Here is a 20,666-nt window from a genome sequence, read left to right as displayed (position 1 = left end):
AAAGGCAGCCAAGAAATTTGTAAAATAAATATATAAATAAATGATTTTAAAGAACAGCTTGTTTTCTATAAAGCACTTAAGTTAGGCTTTCCTTTCTATTAGGTAAGCCAACTATTGTACCATAAAGCCTAGAGGACAGTGATAAGAGCTGCATACTGGACAATGACTAAGAACAAGGAAAATTCTGGGTGCAGTCCTATGTAACCTTAGACAGAAAAAAAGTCCTACAATTCCAAACATTCCCCAGCCAGCCATGCTGGGAGTTATAGGACTTTTTCTGTCTAAACATGCATAGAATTGTGCTCTTACAGTATCTTATTTGGGAAGAACTGTTCTTTTCTAGTTTGAGAGGTAGGGGTTCATCACACAGAGCTTTTGTCCTACTATTGAGATGGCTCTGTCACAGAAGTCTGCAGGCTCTTGAGATTATGCTATTACCCTCCAGGGCCTCTCCCGCCATTTCCCTCAGCCTATCCAGTGTTTGCCCCAAATGCAAAAAAAGTAATATTCTTCCCAGCCTACGGAACAGAAGCACCATGACCTCCCCGTGAAATTCTCCCATAGCGGAAGAAACCGCTCTGTCTGCCTGCTGTGGGCATTAGTTTTCAGTTGCTGGGGGCACGGTCAGGATGACGAAGGCATTGAGGATGGGAGTGGGGTTGCAGGGAAGGAGACCCGAGCAGATTTGACAGATGCGAGGGCAAGAATCGCCTGCCCATTGCATCTCCTGCCTCTGCATTTCTCAGTCGGAGGGAGAAGAGGGTAAAATGCCTCCCTGCAACGAAGGGAGACACATCTGATCCCCCACCCCACCAAGCTCAGAAGCAATGTTCTCTGTTGTGTCAGAGCACCATATTCAGTTCAATAGGGATTACCCCCAAGTAAGTGTGCTGAGGGTTGCAGACTTACAGCGTGATCTTGTATCTACTCAGAAGAAAGTCCCATTGAGTGCAATGCAGCTTACCCCCAAGTAAGTGTGCCCAGGATTACAGACTTATACTGTGGTATTATCTCTACTTAGAAGTAAGTCAGAGCCTGGGGACTGTGAGAAAACAGTACAGCAGGAGCTACGAAAACAAGACTCCCCCCACCTTCCTTTGCACACATGCCAGGGTGGGAGGAAGGCACTCCCTCAGTTCAAACCACGTGGCTGCCGTATAAAGAAGCCCGCAAAGAAACCGAAAGCAGGAAGCTCCGGAAACGATGTGGGGTTTTGCGGGTTTTTCGCTTAATGTAGAGACACCCGTAATCTTTTGAAGTAAGCAGGAAGCCAACTGCTCTAAGCTAGGTTTGAGCATCACTACAACATTTGCATCTAAAGTGTTAGCAACTGAGAAATACTGGCTACAAATGCATACACACCGATTTATTGTTTATAAGATACTGACCTTGGAATGATAACTGCATCCTGGTAATCTTCTAGTTTGAAAATAAAAGGTGTCTCCTTTGTATACTGTGTACTGGGAATGCCTGTACGAGCTTCAGATTTTTCAATATCTTCCATAAATTTAAAATCAATGTCCAAAGTGCTGGAGCCATCAACTTAAAAAGAAAGGTGGGCATATTAGATTTTAAAAAATGAAACGTTTAGAATGTTATTTCAGGTTCTTATCATATATTCCTGGACAGTAAAATCACCAAGACTCCTATGCTACAATAAAATTTGTTCACGTCACAGGACTCTTGGCTGTATTATATTCCATGGCTATTCTAACCATGGCCTCGACCCTTCCCTCAAACTTTAAGCCCCAAATAAAAAGAACCATTGAGTGGATCCAAAGGACCATGAGCAGAAAGCTGTTAGCTACTAGCATTGTTCCATAAATACATGGACAATATCTTGCATAGGATTTCATGTCCTATTATAATAGGGAAGTTCTGCAGCAGTTCTCAGGCTTCTGCTTGTGTGAGACAATGTGCCAGCTCTTGTGCAAGCAAAACATAATTAGATTTAGTTTCACTTTTCCTGAACAATGCTCTAACTTGAAGCATAAAACAGGCTGTCCATGAGTAGAAGACACCTTCTGCATGCAGATGGGCACGTTTGGATCCAAACCCACTATATGTAATGGAAATCAGTATTTACAACAGCACTCTCCTCACCAACATTAAGAGGTAGAACACAATAGGCTGAATCAGCATCGGTAGGTCTGAATTCTAGTGCAGGTTTCTCAAGTCGAAGAATGTGAGAGAATATGTACTGGTGAAGTCTTGTGATCAACTCAAGCATTTGTAAAGACAAAGTGAAACCTGATTTCTTTAGCTCAATAGATATGGTCACCTCTCCTGAGCGGGTGTATACAGGAAAGTGAGGAATCTAAGTGTAGAAAGTAAAAACAACCCAAAGTCAATACAAGATTGTTTCAAAAAGGCACTGACCAAAGTTTGTATCTCTGTTTAGCTGCTAATGCTTAACTATTATTCAACATGTGCAGAAGTGAGATAGAGTACAACTTTGGAAAGATAACTATACCCTCCAACTTTTATGAAATTTCATCTTTTTGTGAAATTGAAGGAAAGGGCATGGGTATTAAGATTGCAAGTTCTACTGCAAAACCCATACACTCCATCATATACTAGCTTTGGAAGCCAGATAGTAGCACCATGCTCTGACATACCAGATGGTCTCAAAACATTAACCATGACCAAGCCTAACTCATTACGTTTTTTACTCTGTGCTAAAAGGCATAGTTTAATAATGTCTACCAATTGTAAAAGCACAAGACAGGTTAAGACTCAGGGTAGTCATTGATTCACACACACACACGCACACACACACGCACGCGTGAGTGTATATATAAAAATACATTTACTTCCCGTGAGGGAAATCACAGCATCTTTAATTAAAGAATGCAGCCCAGTTTTGTATGTGCTATAAAGCTTTTAGTATCCATTTTTACACAGCAACATCCTCTGTTTCACAAGCTACTTCTATAAGTTGCAAACCCACAATCACCCTCTGACATGGGGAGCCATAAGGATACAAAAAATTGAGCTACTGCTCTGGATTGTGATACATTATTTGAGAAACAAGACCTTTCAAAACTTCTATTTAAAAGGACCATCAATGCACTATAAGATTTTTGATGCACCTTTAACTAGTCAACTATGACAAGAAACAATAATCAAGGTTGTTCCATGAGTATAAATGTGTGATTTAACACACTAGCCTGCTACCAAATCTTGAACATCTCAAAGCAAATCGGGGTGGTGGTGGGGTGAGTATACAAGCACATATTTAGCTACCTGAGGTATAGGTTTGGCTGTCAGTATTCCAAAACATCTCGTAGTATCTTCAGGAGGATATAGCTTTCGCCGCCTGAAGTTGAGCTCATCAGGTAGAGGGGTAGTTAATACCATTCCAATTACATAAAGGTAACAGGGTTGGTCAGGTCTGGGATAACTATCCCTCAAACATTCTGGAATCTATAGACATAGCATACAGAAATATCTTTTAATTTTTTTAAGTTCACTTAAACATGCATATAAACACAGATTTTTTAATTATAAAGTCTTTGTGTATGAGTGCTTTAAAAACACAAAATATACAGGATGGAGGAATACACTGTGAGTTTCCAATTTGTTTAACAGTGTAAGCACAACTAGCAGATCAGTCACTGGAAGTGTAATTTCTGCTCTGCTACATCGATAGTTTCTACCATACAAGCTTTCTGCCACAAGAAGAAATAAAACAGCAAATAAACCATAATGGAACAGAACAGGTAACTCATGAAGCAGGCTCCAGCCTACAAAACAATCATGCCTCAACAAGCTGGGGAGTCTTTGCAAATGATATTTATGTATTCTTGGATATAAAGGCAGAACGTAAATGCATTTGTTGTTGTAATAAAGCAGTTCACTAGCAGCCATTTCAAAGATAGCAAATGCAAATGTAACATTCCTGCATTGTAAAAGGCCTATGGGAAGGGCTCTCAGTAGAAGATTCAGTCCCTAGCTTTTCCTGTTAGGGCTGGAAAAGTCTTGTGCCTTAAACTCTGGTGAGCCAGTATCATTTGGTGCAGACCAAGGGTGGGTGGTGTAGACCGCCCTCACCAATTTTTTTTTTTAATTTAACAGGAAAAAAAGTGGCCAGAACACTACAGAGCACCCAAACTCTAATCAGCTTGTTTGCAAGCTAAATATGACCCTTTTAGGGCTTCATGGCTGCTACAGAACCCTAAAAGGGTCATATTCAGCTTGCAAACAACCTAAATCTGACCTTTTTAGTGCTCCATAGTGCTCCAGATGCCATTTTTTAAAAAAATAATTTTTGGGTTGCCCAGCAGACTGTGATAGTGGGAAGACAAAAATGGCCCCCAAATCTCCCACAGTTGCCTACCCCTGGTGTAGACAATACAGAGCTAGATAGACCAATGATCTGACATGGTATAAGGGAGCTTCCTATCTTCTATAAACTGAGAGCAATTTTAGACGTGGCAGTATGTTGTTGTGAACAAGAAGTGCTTGTTTCGCATTAGTTTGCAACATCTTGGAATCCAAAATGTGTCTTCACCTCCCCTACCTAGTATGTGCATTTCTGGTGTTGGGGAGATGCAAAAGTTGTATTCTGTGTTTCCTGTTCCTCTGCAATGCCATCACATCCAAAGCTGCTTATTTATGTATTTGCATATGGCAACAATGCTGGGTTTCAACAGAACAACAAATGCTATTAAATAATATTGCTTTTTGTATCCTGCCTTCCTTCCAGACAGCTCAATATGGCATACATAGTGTTTCCCAGGCAGGTTGTCATCCAGGCACTGACTAGTCACTAGGCCTACTTAGCTTCTGTAAGTGTGCTGCATCACATGCCATCAGACTATGCTTTGTCTCATACTAGCAAGAACCTGAACTAGTGAGGAATGAAAGCCATTACTTTTCCACCATGCTGTATTGATGCCCACTTGATTAAACTAACTTTATTTGAAATGCATTTCCCTTTCTTTCCCCTGAATCTATCCTCCACACACATCCCTCAGGTTTGAGTGGGAAAAGTCCAATGTCCCAGCCTATGTGATCATGCCCATAACTACTACTGCTACTTTGTGGTGGAGTAACAAGACTCCTTTCCCCAAGTTTTCTGGGAAACAATTATTTTTGTTTACATAACCTTTCTGTAAGACCTCAGGTTTACACAGTTGTATGGCAAAGGAGGGACAAGAATAAACTACAAGTCAGAAGAACCTTAAACAAACATGTGGTTAAAGATCATAGACGTGATCACACATAGTGTGGGCACAGAACTATACTAACAGCTTTAGGGTAGCATTGCCTTCGTTTTGTAGAGCCTGGCCTTCCTGGAACACTGGTTTCTTCTTCGTCATGCAAATCAAGTTCCTCCTCATATTTCACTGTCTCTTTTCCAACAGGCATCAAGTGATCATCCAGTTCACCTAAAATGTATTGATGAAGAACAAATTATAAATCCTATAGTAATTCCTTAACTATAATAAAATCTGCTCATCCCCCCAAACGACTTTTATATAACCTATAATAAAATGTTGAGGAACTGTGACATTTGGTTGACCTCAGTAACAAAGCATTAGCAGCAATTCTACATGCACCTTACATTCTTTGCCAACTGAAGTTCTAAAGTTCCTAATCTGTTTTAAGGCAATGAAGGTAAAACTTTCAAAGTAGACATAAAAGAATTAAAACAATAATCCTTTCTTTGTTGAAACTGACAGAGAATTTAATTTCCTGCACCAACAGCTGAAGGAAAACTGCCCAAATTTAAATTATTGAGGGAAAAGCGTTTCAAGATTCTCAGAAACTATGTTACTTTTGTTAAATGTTATTGTTTAGAGACCAATCTATAATGGTAAGTGCCTAAAGATAATACATTGATAGATCCTGTTCATGTTTATTCTGAAGCACCTCCAGCTAAGTTCAATGGAATTTATTTACAGTATTTTTATCGTGCTCTTCAGGCAAAAGAAAGGCTCCCAAAGTGGGTTACATAGATTAATAATAAGAAAGACCCTGCCCTCAGGTTTACAATCTAAAAGATATGACACAAAAGGAAAGGGGATTTGGAGGGAGAAGGAAAAAAAGCAGAACTCAAGCACCAGTTCTTAGTTTGCAAGTTCTTATAGGTGTTCCTTCTGGGAGGGAAGGGCCAAATAAGCTTCCTACAGCTGACTCTTCTCTGGCCAATGTAGAGGTCTCTGTTGGTCTCCCCCTCATCATGATGTTTATCCTGGGAGGCAAAGGGGTACAGCCTCCCAATAGCTCTTGGTTCTCTGACCAATGGATAAAGTAAACATACATAGGACTGCATCCTTTCTAAACATATTGATTTGGATCCAGATTTGTGAGAATAGAAGTTCATTTACACTGGGCTTTCCTGGCCCCACCCTACTGACTGTAGCCCCTTGAGTTATGGGGCCCTCTAGAACAGCATGGGGTAGGGTGTACAGAGGATGCAGTGGGAAGGGGGAAGCAGAGATAATCAGGCTGAGGTACCTTGCACAAGGTGCCTTATTGCTTTGGGGGCACGCACAGGGGACTACAGTACAGAGGAGGGGTAGGAAAGCCTCACTGCACAAGCAGCCTTCCACTTGCACACCTCTGCCTCCAGCATTTCACTGTGGCCTAGGGTGCTTCTAGATGGAGGACTCCTAGTGCTACCAGTTAGAAGCCACTGTGCAGCTATGCTGTCTTTTTCTCCGTTACAATGCTGTTTTTTTCGCCTTAAGATTTTGTGAGGTAAGAAAAAAGATGGAAGTAGTAAGAAAAAGCAGGAGGACAGAAGACCACAACGTCTGAACCTCCTGTAAAATTCTGTGGCTGAGGCAGGGTGGTGGTGTGATAACAGCCTCATCTGGAAGCACCCCATGAACATTAAATCAGCAACCAAAATCCAGGATTCTTAAAATCGTCTAAAGAAAGCACACTAACATTCCTGTTGTGCTTTCCACAAATCAGCTGAAATATTCCATGCAGGTTCTGTTGGGACCAAAGACAGGCAGCTTACCTATAACTGTAGTTCTTTGAGTGATTATCTGTGCAATTCCACATATGGAATCTCTGCCTGTGCAGAGCAGCATTTCAGAAACTTCTAGAACTCAGCAGAATCTGCAGCCCCTGAACTGGGAAACTCTGTGCCCTTACATGGCTCAGGGGCAAGACAAAAGTTATCTCCTCAGATACTCTGAGAACACCACAAGCACCAGTCAAAAGCTAGACCTGCAGCAGGGAAGGAGGGCAGGCTGTGCGACTTCACAGATGACCACTCGAAGAATTACAGTTACAGATAAGTCACCTGTGTGTCCTTGTCATGGTCTCTGTGCAGTCTCACATATGGGATAGTAGCAAGTTGATCACTTGGAAGTGGGAGCAGACATATCATCCAAAGGTTCAGCCATGAGACTACTACTTTGTGGCCTCCTGTATAGGGCGTAAAATTATACAGGCCCATGGAGAGAGATTATACCACTGACTTACAAATAAGACAATGTGAGCTCTTAAGAGAGTGATTACAGAGAGCATCTCAAATGCCAGAGAGGGGCTCCAGAGAGACTAGAATTGGTGGAGCTATGAAACAGTAGTAAAGCAGTTTAACAAAAATGCCCAGCAAGTACAGGCTACAAAGTGGCCCTTGGGTTCCCAAGTAAGCCTTGAAGAATGATAGCAAGGATCAACACCCAAAACATTCCAGGAAGGCCAAAGAAAAGGCCTTTCATTTAAATCAATGCCATGAAGAGATCTCAAACCTCAAGGATGCCAGACAGGAAGGAAATTAGTGGTAGCAGATTAGAAAATACATAGCTAACCAGCACCAGCAAGGTAACAGAGCAGGACAGAGATAAGTAACACGTGATGACTGCTAACATATATCTAAAAGTGACAGCTTGCTTGTCTGCCTAGCTAACCAGTCTCTCTATTTTTCTATGGCCAGTACATGCATCATAGAAACCATAATGGGCAGAGGTAGGTCTGCAGAACAGTGACATGCATACAATAGGTAACCATGTCTCAAGGGAAAAATATATACAGAAAGGAGCCACATAACGATATATATATATATTTTACAGTCTCTGCAGCCATCTGCACGGCTCTCAAATCTGTTCCAGAGGGTTCTCCAACCATACAGAGCAAATTTGGGTGAGTGCAGCGAGCTGCAGGGGAGAAGTGAAATCCGTTCCGCTGGCAGAATGACACCACTTGATACAACCCTAGGTATTGGGATATAAGCTAGGTATCAGGGTCAACGGTGTAACAGGAAAATGCTAGGTACCAAGTCTTAAAGTACAGAGTGTTCTAGATACCCAGGCTGACTTAACTATAGTTACACAAGCAATGTGTGTATAGTTAGAGCTATGTATTACTAACCAAGGTGCAACTGGTCTACTCCAACAGTAAGTGGGGCTATAACCTACCTTGTTAGTTGGTTACTAGTTACTACTGCTTGTTTCTCTTTCCTTTTCTGATCCAAGCCTTTGTAACATCCTGTTTCTGTTTTTCTGCTGAGTCATGCTCTTGCAGTCTGCTGGCATATAGAGGTTTGCAAACTGCAGTTCTACAGTGTGTGAGGCTGACTGTTTTTCTCAGTTCTGCAATACTCTGCAAACAAACATCAGGGCTGGGGCTTGGGATTGAGGAACACTCCCAAATACCGTGACTGGAGCTGTGTGAGGCTGCTGCAGCAGCGTGTAATGAACACATGCAGCTATGTAGACAACCTCATGACCCTTGAGTCCCATGGTGCCAGCATTAGTAAGTATTGTTACATGAACTGGTAATTCATGAATCCAACAGAGCTGGATTCTGAAGGCTGGAGAGTCTACAAGTGGAACTGAGGCCAACAGCCCCTTGGGCTAGATGGTCAAGGAGCCATGATCCAAGACCTGAATGGCAACCAAGGCAGGAAGGTCTGCAACCATACACAAGGAAGCTTTATGCAAGCACCTGGGTCCAAACTGGACTGCTTTGAGCAGATCACATGTGTGTGACTGCAGAGACTATGAAGAAGAACAGTGTAAAGTTTGCTGCTGAACTCTACTGAAGGTGAAGAGAGAGAGAGAGAGAGAGACAGAGAGAGATGCTCTGGAGAAAGAGGAGGTACAACCCAACATTCTGAAATAGAATGTTCAGATTCCAGTCCACCATTGGAGATGGGAAGCAGTATGACATGAGACATCACTCTGGAACGGTCAGTGACCATAGCAAGCAAGGGAACCATAAAATATGGAAGGTGCTCAGTGCAAAGAAGGTGTGCATTGTTTGAAGGCTGAACTTTAGCACTTTGTTTCATGTCCCTGCCCTATGCGAATAGGCCTCAGTGATCCAAAGTTGTGAACCTGGACCAAAACATATATGATGATCTGCCAGAGGTGAATGGTACTGAAGTTACTGGCTCCCAGGAAGATATAAAGCAACTAAAATTGGCCCGAGTATCCCAGGGGTTTCTTTTAAAATCCCAGATAATGGACTGACCAGATCCATACCAGAAGAAAAAAAGGTTAAATTTTTTAGACCTTTTGTTTCAGAGTAAGATGACTGAGGAAAGCATTTAATGGCTGTAGGGCAGGGATGGGCAATTTGTGGCCCTCCAGTTGTTGGACCACAACTCACATCATCCCTCACCACTGGCTATGCTGGCTAGGGCTGATGGGAACTGCAGTCCAACAACATATGGCAAACCATGAGTTGCACTGCTGTAGGGGTTGCAGCACCTGAAATGGGTTTTGAACTGTAGTGTAATAGATGACTGGGCTTAATGGATTCACTGCCCAAATGAAGATGTGCCAGCAATAATTTGCAGGTGTACACTCTGTTGGCTGATGTGGAACATGCCTCCTGTAGACACAAGTGGATCCAGAGAATCATGGTCAAGATTCCAAGAAAAGAGGTATAGCCCCAACATTGTATACATATCCCTCAATCTCCTGAGGTGTTGAGGAAACAGAAAGATTAAATTCATGCTTCTTTAAGAACCTAGAGCCAAACTGGTAGAATTCAAAGCACCAGTACAGCAGATATGCTGGATATATGAAATCATGAGCAAAGTCATAGATGAGGACTGAAGAAAGGAACAAAAAGCAGGAAGTGATGCAGGAAGAAATGAAGCAAGCAGGATGGGGGTAGGAAGACAAATGCTCACCTGCACCGCAGGTGGCAGGCAATCAGAAATTAAGCAGGTACCAAGATTATGAATTTAAAGTGAGAGACTGGTACTAGAGGAAGGACCAAGGCTTGGACTTAAGTGCTGAGTAACGATGCCATGAGTGCTGGGTTCAGGGCCTAGCCAACTACTGACATTATCAGTTGCCCACAGAATGAACTTAACAGGTGTGCTAGACACCAGTGCTTAGGTACTGGGACCATGAGCCACCCAATGGAGTGTGTGTGCTAGGTACAAAAGAACTTGCCAAACAAAGCACAGAACTGTCCATATGGAAGCACCATGCAGTAAACTGAAGCCAGCCAGCCAGACTACTGGCCCTCTGTTGCAAGAACAAATCCACACAATGTCTGTCTAGTACCAGCACTCTAGATTATGTAGGTACAAAGATTATCAGCATAGAGACAATATTTACTAAGACAATACATGTCTATATTACCAGTGCCTCCCAGCTATGAGTGTGATGTAGCATGAGTTGCCAAGCCTGCCAGTACAGTGAGTGTTGAGTACTGGATACCAAATACAAGAAAATGTTAGATACCAAGGTTTAAACTGGGTACCAAAACTGATGGAACCAAGAAACTCTAGGCTGGAAGCAAGAACTGAGGCTACTGGTTCCGAGAAACACTCTAGGTACCAAAGCTTGAGATAGATACCAAGGCTATGGACCAAGAATGCTGCAACAACAGCGTATGGAATACATTGAGTTTCAAAGATACAACAGCTGTTGGTATCAGCATCACTCCCCCTTGGGCTTCCATGGTGCTGGCCTTAATTCAGGGATAGGGAACCTACAGCCCTCCAGATGTTTTGGACTACAACTCCTATAAGCCAAAATCAGCATGGCTAATGTCAGGAATTATGGGAATCATAGAATAGTAGGGTTGGAAGGGGCCTACAAGGCCATCGAGTCCAACCCCCTGCTCAATGCAGGAATCCAAGTCAGAGCATCCCTGACAGATGGCTGTCCAGCCTCATCTTGAATGCCTCCAGTGTGGGAGAGCCCACCACCTCCCTAGGGAATTGGTTCCATTGTCATATTGCTCTAACAGTCGGGGAGTTTTTCCTGATGTTCAGCCAGAATCTGGCTTCCTGTCACTTGAGCCCATGATTCCGTGTCCTGCACTCTGGGATGATTGAGAAGAGATCCTGGCCTTCTTCTCTGTGATAACCTTTCAAGTACTTGAAGAGTGCTAACATATCTCCCCTCAGTCTTCTCTTCTCAAGGCTAAACATGCCCAGTTCTTTCAGTCTCTCTTAATAGGGCTTTGTTTCCAGTCCCCGATCACCTTTGTTGCCCTCCTCTGAACCCTCTCCAGTTTGTCTGCATTCTTCTTAAAGTGTGGTGCCCAGAACTGGACACAGTACTCCAGATGAGGCCTAAGTGCTGAGTAGAGGGGAACTAGTACTTCCTGGGATTTGGAAGCTATGATTCTATTAATGCAGCCCAAAAGAGCATTGGCCTTTTTTGCAGCCACATCACATTGTTGGCTCATATTCAGCTTGTGATCAACAACAATTCCAAGATCCTTCTCGCTTGCAGTGTTGTTGAGCCACGTATCCCCCATCTTGTAACTGTGCATTTGGTTTCTTTTTCCTAGGTGCAGAACTTGGCATTTATCCCTATTAAATGTCATTCTCTTGTTTTCTGCCCAGCGCTCCAGTCTATCCAGATCACTTGGAGTTTTGTTTCTGTCTTCCAAAGTATTAGCTATCCCGCCCAATTTTGTGTCATCTGCAAATTTGATCAGCATTCCCTGCACCTCCTCCTCCAAGTCATTAATAAAAATGTTGAAGAGCACTGGGCCCAGGACTGAGCCCTGCAGTTACCTCTCCCCAGTTTGAGCATGTCCCATTGATAAGCACTCTTTGAGTCCGATTCTGTAGCCAACTGTGGATCCACCGGATCGTTGTTTCATCTAGCCCACTTTGAGCTAGTAGGCTCATCAGGATATCATGGGGCACTTTGTCGAAAGCTTTGCTGAAGTCAAGGTATATGATGTCTACAGCATTCCCACGGTCTACAAGGGAGGTTACTTGATCAAAAAATGAGATTAGGTTCACCTGGCAGGACTTGTTTTTGACAAATCCATGTTGGCTTCGAGTAATCACGGCATTGTTTTCAAAGTGCTTCCAGATGGATCACTTTATCATCTGCTCCAGAATTTTCCCAGGGATTGATGTCAGACTGACTGGTCTGTAGTTCCCAGGTTCCTCCTTTTTGCTCTTTTTGAAGATAGGGACCACGTTAGCCCTCCTCTAGTCATCTGGCACTTCCCCCGTCCTCCATGATTGCTCAAAGAGAATAGACAGTGGTTCTGAGAGTTCTTCTGCCAGTTCCTTTATTACTCTAGGATGCAGTTCATCTGGCCCTGGAGATTTGAACTCATTCAAAGTAATGAGGTGTTCCTTGACCATATACCTATTGATCTCAAGCTGCAATCCTGCCCCTTCAGCCTGTACTTCGCCTTTGCCAGGGGTGTCATAGACCCTCTTTTGGGAGAAGACTGAGCCAAAGTAGGAATTGAGCACCTCTGCCTTTTCTTTGTCATCTGTTATTGTTTTGCCATCCTTATTTAATAGATGAACAACCATTTCTTTCCTCTGCTTTTACTATGCAAGTAGCTGAAGAAAGCCTTTTTGTTGTTTTTAGCATCTCTGGCTAACCTCAGCTCGTTCTCAGCTTTAGCCTTCCTGACGCCTTCCCTGCAATTCTGTGCTACCTGCCTGTACTCTTCCTTTGTTACTTGGCCTTCTTTCCACTTCCTATGTGTGTCCTTTTTTGTTTTCAGGTCATCCCTAAGCTTTTTGTGAAGCCACACTGGCTTCTTCTGTTGTCTTCCACCTTTTCTTCTTGTTGGGAGTTGCAGTCCAAAACATCTGGAGGGCACCAGGTTGCCTAACTCTGCCTTAGTTGGTATTGACGCAAGAATTGGTCATTCATGAACCTAACGGTGCTGGCTCTTTAGGGCTAGAGGATTTACAAACCAAAGCAGAGGCTAACAGTGTTTTGGGTGGAAGGTTTAAATGAACTATGGTCGAGATTATGCAACAACCAAGGCAGCAGGCACACCTACCCCATTGTTCAGAACAGTTACCATAGAAGCTTTATAATCAGCCTTCCCCTATCCGGTACACTTCAGATGTTTTGGACCACAACTCCCATCAACCCCAACATGGCCAATAGTCATGGATGGAACTTGTAGTCTAAAGCATCTGGAGGGCAGATTGGGGAAGGCTTACACCCTGGGTTGGATGGCAGTTGCTCTGGGGCAGTACCCAGCAACTGTAGGTTATTATAATAGTACTGAGGTCAGACTGAGAAGACAGAGTGGCAGCATCACTCAAAGGCATCAGTGGTAGCATCATCTCAAAGGTGATTAACGCTCATACCCCACAAGGGACATAGCCTGAAGTCTGAGCACAGCACGCTTAGCTGGGAAGCAGTACAGACAGGGACTGATGTTATGAATCTCAGCAGAGCAGAGAAAACACAAAGGGAGGTAAAGGCAGGTGGAAACTTAGGTAATTTTTATGAGGGATACTTTTGAGAGGACAATTTCCCCAACTCAGTAAACCTACCGTTTCTTTTTTTTCCCCTACAACAAAGTTAAAGTATGTCAGATGAAACCAGATGAATATATATTTATATAAATAATAAAATATATTTCAAGGAGTAGTTATCAGGAGAAATATTTATGAGACTCTAAAGGAAGTTCCCTCTATCATGCCATTCAGATGGAGGTCTGAAAGAAATTGAGGACAGCACCTTGGCCCTGCCTCTGAGCCATGCAAGGGAATGGCAATTCCCTGCTCAGGAGCAGGGGAGCTTTAGAAGTTTCTGAAATGTTCCCTACACAGGCACAGATCCCATAAGTGGCACTGCAAAGAGTTCACAAAGAACATATTGGGTTGGATCCAGATTTATACCCAGCAGAGTTCTGCTGGCACTAGAAGAAGGAGGTGGAGTAGCAATTTTCTCCAATTACCCCCTTCTATCTGCAGTAACACTTCTCAAGCTTTTCCCGGGGAGACACTCCAGAACAATGTGGTAGGCAGTGTGGGAATATGCAGGGGGAATCAGAGAAAATCCCTATCTGACCTCCTGCATCCAACAGAAATCCTTCTCTGGATGATGGTACCATTTGTGAACAGGAACCCTTCCATGCATGGACGGTCAAGTCTGGATCCAATCCCTTGATTACAGTAAACATACAGGTGTTGGCAAGTGAATCAGTAGAAAATAACAAAATTCCCTTTCAACTTTTCATTGCCAAAGATACTCACCAATTTTATGCAATTTTTCACAGCAAATAAGAGCAACAACTCTCTCTGCCAATCTTGTACAACTCATTGGGGGACCCTAGAAATAAAATTTAAAGCAAGCACATTGTGATTCTCTTATAAATATGTAATACAACAATCACATACTTTAAAATCATCGTTTGCCTCAGTTTTAAATAACCAAATATTCTCACCCCCCCAAAAAAAACAAATAGCCCCTATGCAAATGACAAATTTAAATGTAACGAAAGCACATAAAAAATACACAGAGCGATACATAATAGATCCCCTTCATGGATCACTGCCTCGTTGGGCGAAGGGGCTTGCGTAACTCAGTGAAGCCATAAGTTATGCCGTGCAGGGCCACCCAAGACAGACAGGTCATGGAGGACAGTTCTGACAAAATGTGGTCCACTGGAGAAGGAAATGGCAACCCACTCCAGTATTCTTGCCAAGAAAACCCCATGGAACATATCACAAGGCTAAAAGAGATGACGCCAGAAGATGAGCCCCTCCGGTCGGAAGGTGTCCAATATACTACTGGGGAAGAGCAGAGGGAATTTCAAAGTAGTGCCAGAAAGAGCGAAGCGGCTGGGCCAAAGCCGAAAGGACACTCAGCTGTGGATGTGTCCGGTGGTGAAAAGAAAGTCCGATGCTGTAAAAAACAATATTGTTTAGACAGGAAGGCCTGGTGTGCTATGGTCCACGGGGTCACGAAGAGTCGGACACGACTTAATGACTGAACAACAACAACACATAATAGATAACTAATGTATATAACCCACACAAGTTGCTAGCAATTGCTTACTGCAGCTTGTGCATGGCATCTTACTGTAAATAAATGCCAGACCACACATGCATATTTCAGCTGAGCACTGAACATGTAGGGAAAATAAGGTATTTTTTTTTATTGACAGAAAGGAGTGCTTTCTGTCAATAAAGCCCCACACCCATCTTCTTCAAGCATTAATCTGCTAGTCTAGCAGGGATGGAGGGGAGGAAGACAAAAGATGATCCTCTCCTTTCTTCCTCCTACGCAGTATGTGCCTTGTAGTGTTTTGAGCAGTCTCAACTGTGCCCCATTTGATAGATCAAGTTTCAGCTGAGGCAGCATAAATCAATACTTGAACCCCTTCAAGCTAATCGCAAATCCATGGAATCAGGCTGCCTAGCAGAAGCAGAGCAAGCCTTTATCTAGTAGCAAAATATACACTGTCACTGTAAATCAATGCCAATGGGAAAACATAGAACATGAACATGTTCAAAGGATAAATTAATCTAAACAAACTGAAGTACTTACAACTATTGATGCTCGAAGAGGAGAATTGATAGGCAGATAAAGAGTTGAATAAAATGTATTATCGGGGAGTTCTCTAGTTTTACACTTAGGAGCCAGATGAGTAAATGGGTCACTAGGCAACCTAGCGCAGTACCTATTTGACACAAAATTTTAAAAACATGAATTGCTCTAAAAGGAAGCAGACATCTTACAGCTAGCTTATTTACCAATTGCTAGAACACAACAGGGAAGGACCAATAGTTTCCAGCTACTTATAACTTTTCTGTCTCTCTAAAAGTTATGCAATATGTTTAAGTCAAGGCTCAAGAGTCCTCAGCTGGGCTTAAGGACAAATATACTTGCAAGCCCCAGACTGCTACTGAGTGGAGATGAACTGGTGTGAGAACAATGAGGTTTTAAGGTTCAGTATGCTCTGGGAAGGTCTAGTATGCTCTAGGAATAATTACATAAACTTTAAGAAACACTGAATTAGATTATGTTCTCTCTATCTCATTTCATTAAAAAAATGAGACAATTATTAAACATTTGTACACCATGAAGTGCTACACAAATGATAGACAAACTCCTTTGAGTAAGGCAGTAGATACTGGTCAGCACTTACTTATACCAGTAGGCCATTTTGAACAGAGGGTTGCAGGGCAAGAGGAGATTAATTTGCTCATATATCAGGATGAGGGAAAAACAAATGTGTTTCAACAAGTTTATTGAGATGTATCAAGGAGTCCTAGCAACTGGGATGACTAGTTGGTCCCCTGAGGGGTTTGTTTCAGCCCATGTACCACTACCCGCTGTTCCTTATAGGACATTACTTAAAACATCAATATTCTTCTGCATCCACACAAAATAATCATTATGATTATACAACAAATGTGTTGGGGGAATCTGTAGCACAACCATAACAGAGTTGCCTCAAGACTAAAGGCAGCTCCCTCTTATGCATGTGGGGCTTAAAAGAAATCCAGAAGAGTATGTCCAAAGTAAAATAGAAAGAAAACAGAAGGAGATGAGCATCCAGAGTGGATCACAAAGAAGAGAAACAGGTTCTCAGGATGCAAGATAGAATTTATTTTAAGAAGCCCAACATGTTTCAGCCTACAGCCCCCTGAAGAAGGCCTAAAATAAGAAAAAAAAAGGTCGAAATGCGTTGGGCTTCTTATAATAAATTCTATCGTGTAAAGTAAAAAAAGCAACAGGACTCATACCTATTAATGTGTCCAATAGCAGTGTTTATTGTGACCCTTGGACCACTATCTTCTGGTCTCAACACATATGGTGGGAAAATATCATCGTCATCTATAATAGGTTCATTTTCTGTTTCACCAGTATCTACAGACTTTGAACATTTGTTCCTCAGGATCTTTAAAAAAAATTCAGACACAATGACAAGATCATTCCATGCAAGTTACCACCAATATAAACATTTGAGAGACAGACAGACAGACATATGAACAAGGGGGAATGAGGGACACCCATAACAGGGATACTACCTAGAGCACCATTAAGATAGAATAGTGGAACCCTGGTCTGCTATGTCACAACCTCTAGGGCTTCAATTAATAAGCTCATATCCAGCCAACTACTGACTGTCCCCATTCACACATACCCTCCCTTTTAGGGAGGACAATTGCCCTGGGCCCCAGACATGGAAGAGGCAACATCAGCATTAACTGTATACTATAACTGAGGGATAAAATCCATTGCACTGACACAGATTACAGTAAGAAGGGGGTGAGCAGCAAAGGGGAGCTTACATGGACTTTCAGACATTGGGCCTCTCCATTTGAAAAAAGGGCCTGCCACTTACAAACAACAACAACAGGCTACTATGTTCTTTTGTTACACCACCAAGATAACGTTATTTATTGGGCAGTATACAAATGCTGTAGAAGTAATTTTTTAAAAAATAGCTATGTAGTAACCTGAAAAAAAGGCTAGCCAGCCCCTATTTCAGACTGAGAGGTCCAGGGGTTGGATGTTCATTTAAGTCTAGCTCTTTATTTCTCACTGCACCCTATGTAGTCTCTGCAGCTCTTCCAGCTTTGATTTCTTCTTTGCTCCCCTCTCCATGGATTGATAAATTAGTCTTCTGACCCAGTCACTTGTTCTTGCCACCTGAGGTGTCATTTTCAATAAAACCTGGACTTCCAACTCTCCAGCACCTAGGTTTCCTCCATCCCAGTTTCACCATATTTCCTATAAGAACTGATGGGATTTTCTGGGGCCTAGATCATGGTGTCACTCCTTCCCCCATTTCTTTTGCTGCTTGAGTGTCCCACAAAAGCTTTTTATGATTCAGTCATTTTCAGAGTGAATACCTTCTCAATTGCTTTGAACGTTTTAAGATATTCTTCAAAACATTTAATTCTGTCTGAATTCAGCCACATACCTTCTCAATTGCTTTGTAGGTTTTAAGATCTTCTTCAAAACATTTAATTTTGTCTGAATCTGCTAACATGATGTAATTTGAGATAGGTGCCCTGGCTCTTCCTTTGGACTGCACATAGGAACGGTATTCTGTGGGCAAATCAAAACGAACCACCAAATTGCATTTTGGTATGTCAACACCCTCTTCTACAATACTAGTTGCAATTAGCAAGTTGGTCTCATGTGCTCGAAATTTTCTAAGTACCTACAAAAGTAACCAAGAAGATACATTTCTAAGACCGATCAGTATTACTAGTCAGTTATAATATCATTAGATTGACAAAAGTTGAATACTTCAGAACTCAAAGGAATCAACCCTACAAATCCATTCATTAGCAAACACAGGTTATAATCAGAAAACAATTTCAGAGGACTCTCTTAACAGTATGAGTATTAGAAAAGCACGTGATTATTCTTTTTTCATCTTATTTCTACTCTTTTGTTTGTTTCCTTGTTTATGATGCATGATCTTTATAGCCTCCTTGCACAACTTACCTCGTGTCTATGACTACCATATCTACTGCATGGTTTCTCTAAATTGTAGATATATTCTAAAATGCAAACAGAGATCTCAGAGGTCTTCATGCAGCATGGTAATTCTTCTTAACAGCTCTGTAAGAAAGCTAGTAATTTTATCCCCATCTTGCATAGACCTCTGAGGCTGAAATACTGGCTACCCTGAGCTTGTGTCCGAGATTAGATTTGAACCTCCTCGATCACAACTCATTCTCTTACCCACTATGCTACACCAGCTCTGGTTTAAGAAAGTATTCTAGCCACTAAATATGAAATGATACAGGGTTCTAGGACAGTTCTAGTGTGGTGAAGCAGGCAGCATCAGGAGATTGCCATAAAAGAATACACTTTTTAATAGTTGCAGTTCTGGGTTTTATTTAAATACGTCAGGTTATAGAAACATCGGAATTCTTTCAAAATCATTCAACACTGTTTAAATTATTTGATTTTCAAATGTTAAACCACCTCCATTTTACAATTCAGGATTCAAAAGTATAAATGGCTTGCCCAGGACCAGTAAAAACCCAGTGGTAGGGATGTCAGAGAATTCCGCCACGGATCTCGGTGAGGCCGAATACCAGTGCATTCGCCCCCCCGAAATCCATGGCGGAACGAAGCCCCCGCCCCACCCCACCCCACCAAAGGTGCGCGAAACGGAGCACTTACCTGCTGCTGTCCACGCTGACTTGCGAATGGCGGCCGCTCTGCGGCTGCCATTCGCTTCTTCATCATAGCCATGATAGGCTACGTAAATACTTACGTAGCCTATCACGGCTAATGCAGGGATGCCTTTTGGATCCCCGCAGAGGCCGTGATAGGCTACGTAAGTATTTACGTAGCCTATCACGGAACACCAAAAAACAAACAGCCTACGCAAATGGCGGCGGCTACGGCGGCCGCCATTTGCGTTCCCTTTTTTTCGCTGTTTTAGCCAATGTAAATATTTACGTAAGCTGTTACGGCCAAAAAAAGGGGAACGCAAATAGCGTAGTGGGCGCCATTTGCGTTCCCCTTTTTTTTACCGTAATAGCTTACGTAAATATTTACGTAGGCTAAAACAGCGAAAAAAAGAGAACGCAAATGGCGGCTGCTGTAGCCGCCGCCATTTGCGTACACTAGGTTTTTTTTCCTGCAGGCTGCCCAGCGGCCGGATGTCCGGCTGCGGGCGGCCCTGGCCAGCGGCTCTGCGGAATCTCTGCAGAGCGGAGCCGGCCAGATTAGGATTTCGGGGGGAGGTGCGGAGCACCTCCCCCCACTGCGAATCACCCCGTCGAAAAGGTAAGTGACTTTCATACATCCCTACCCAGTGGTATAGCTAAATACATACATAGTTTTTTGAATTTCAGTTCAGTGAGCTAGCAGCTAACATAGCATCTGAAGCAACAACCAAGCCATATTAAGAGATTTCCAAACAGCTTTAGCCATCTTTTGTAACATGCTGATCTGATCAAGAAAGCACTAAATCCATTGGCTTAGAAGTCCTTGCAGTAGACAATTGTAACCCAGAAACAGATCACAGAACACACATGTTTACTCATCAAGATGTGACACCTCACTGGAGTATTCCATGATGCTTAATTGTTATATTCCTTCTTAAAGCAAACATGATCCAGCTATGAAAACAGACTGACATGTTTGCCCAATCTTACAATTAAAGCCAATATATTTTCTAGAGAAAAACCCTCAGTGTCTGAAGTCTTTTTCCACTGCTTTTAGATTAATTTGAAAGATATCTTTAGAAAACATTCCATTTCTTCTTTGCAATTACAAGTTATTAATTACAAAATGAAATAAAATTATCAATACTTCAGAATCAGAAAGACAACACTTAATCAAAAATTATCAAAACAACATTTCAAAAAGTGGCCGAAGTTTAAAGCTCCAAACACGTATTTCTATTCTGTAATATTTTCAACGTAAATCTTAGCTCATAAGCAGCAAAACTATAATTATCACGGCACACAAATAGTTTAGCCCATTTTATGAAGATGGTACATTCTGCCATTTTTATTTAAA

At 42.3% G+C, this 20,666-nt stretch overlaps 1 protein-coding gene across 5 annotated transcripts in view; it reads right to left on the bottom strand.

The window, feature by feature from the left end:
- The window catches only part of DICER1 (dicer 1, ribonuclease III), a 61,958-nt gene that overhangs the window by 14,476 nt on the left and 26,816 nt on the right, over positions 1-20,666 (bottom strand). For all 5 annotated transcript variants that reach the window (XM_084839789.1, XM_084839800.1, XM_084839821.1 and 2 more), the window contains 8 exons: positions 18,097-18,339; positions 16,913-17,067; positions 15,711-15,843; positions 14,414-14,489; positions 5,254-5,393; positions 3,247-3,426; positions 2,104-2,317; positions 1,389-1,542 (listed from right to left, as the gene is read on the bottom strand). In XM_084839789.1, coding sequence (XP_084695915.1) covers positions 1,389-1,542; positions 2,104-2,317; positions 3,247-3,426; positions 5,254-5,393; positions 14,414-14,489; positions 15,711-15,843; positions 16,913-17,067; positions 18,097-18,339 — 1,295 coding nt within the window. The remainder of the gene's footprint in view (positions 1-1,388; positions 1,543-2,103; positions 2,318-3,246; positions 3,427-5,253; positions 5,394-14,413; positions 14,490-15,710; positions 15,844-16,912; positions 17,068-18,096; positions 18,340-20,666) is intronic.

This window comes from Heloderma suspectum, chromosome 1, assembly GCF_057233095.1.
Source record: "Heloderma suspectum isolate Gila_16-S chromosome 1, 16-S_ref, whole genome shotgun sequence".
In the NCBI taxonomy this organism is placed as follows: Eukaryota; Metazoa; Chordata; class Lepidosauria; order Squamata; family Helodermatidae; genus Heloderma; species Heloderma suspectum.
The sequence above is the reverse complement of the archived record's forward strand: the minus strand, read 5'-3'. Positions and strand labels throughout refer to the sequence as shown.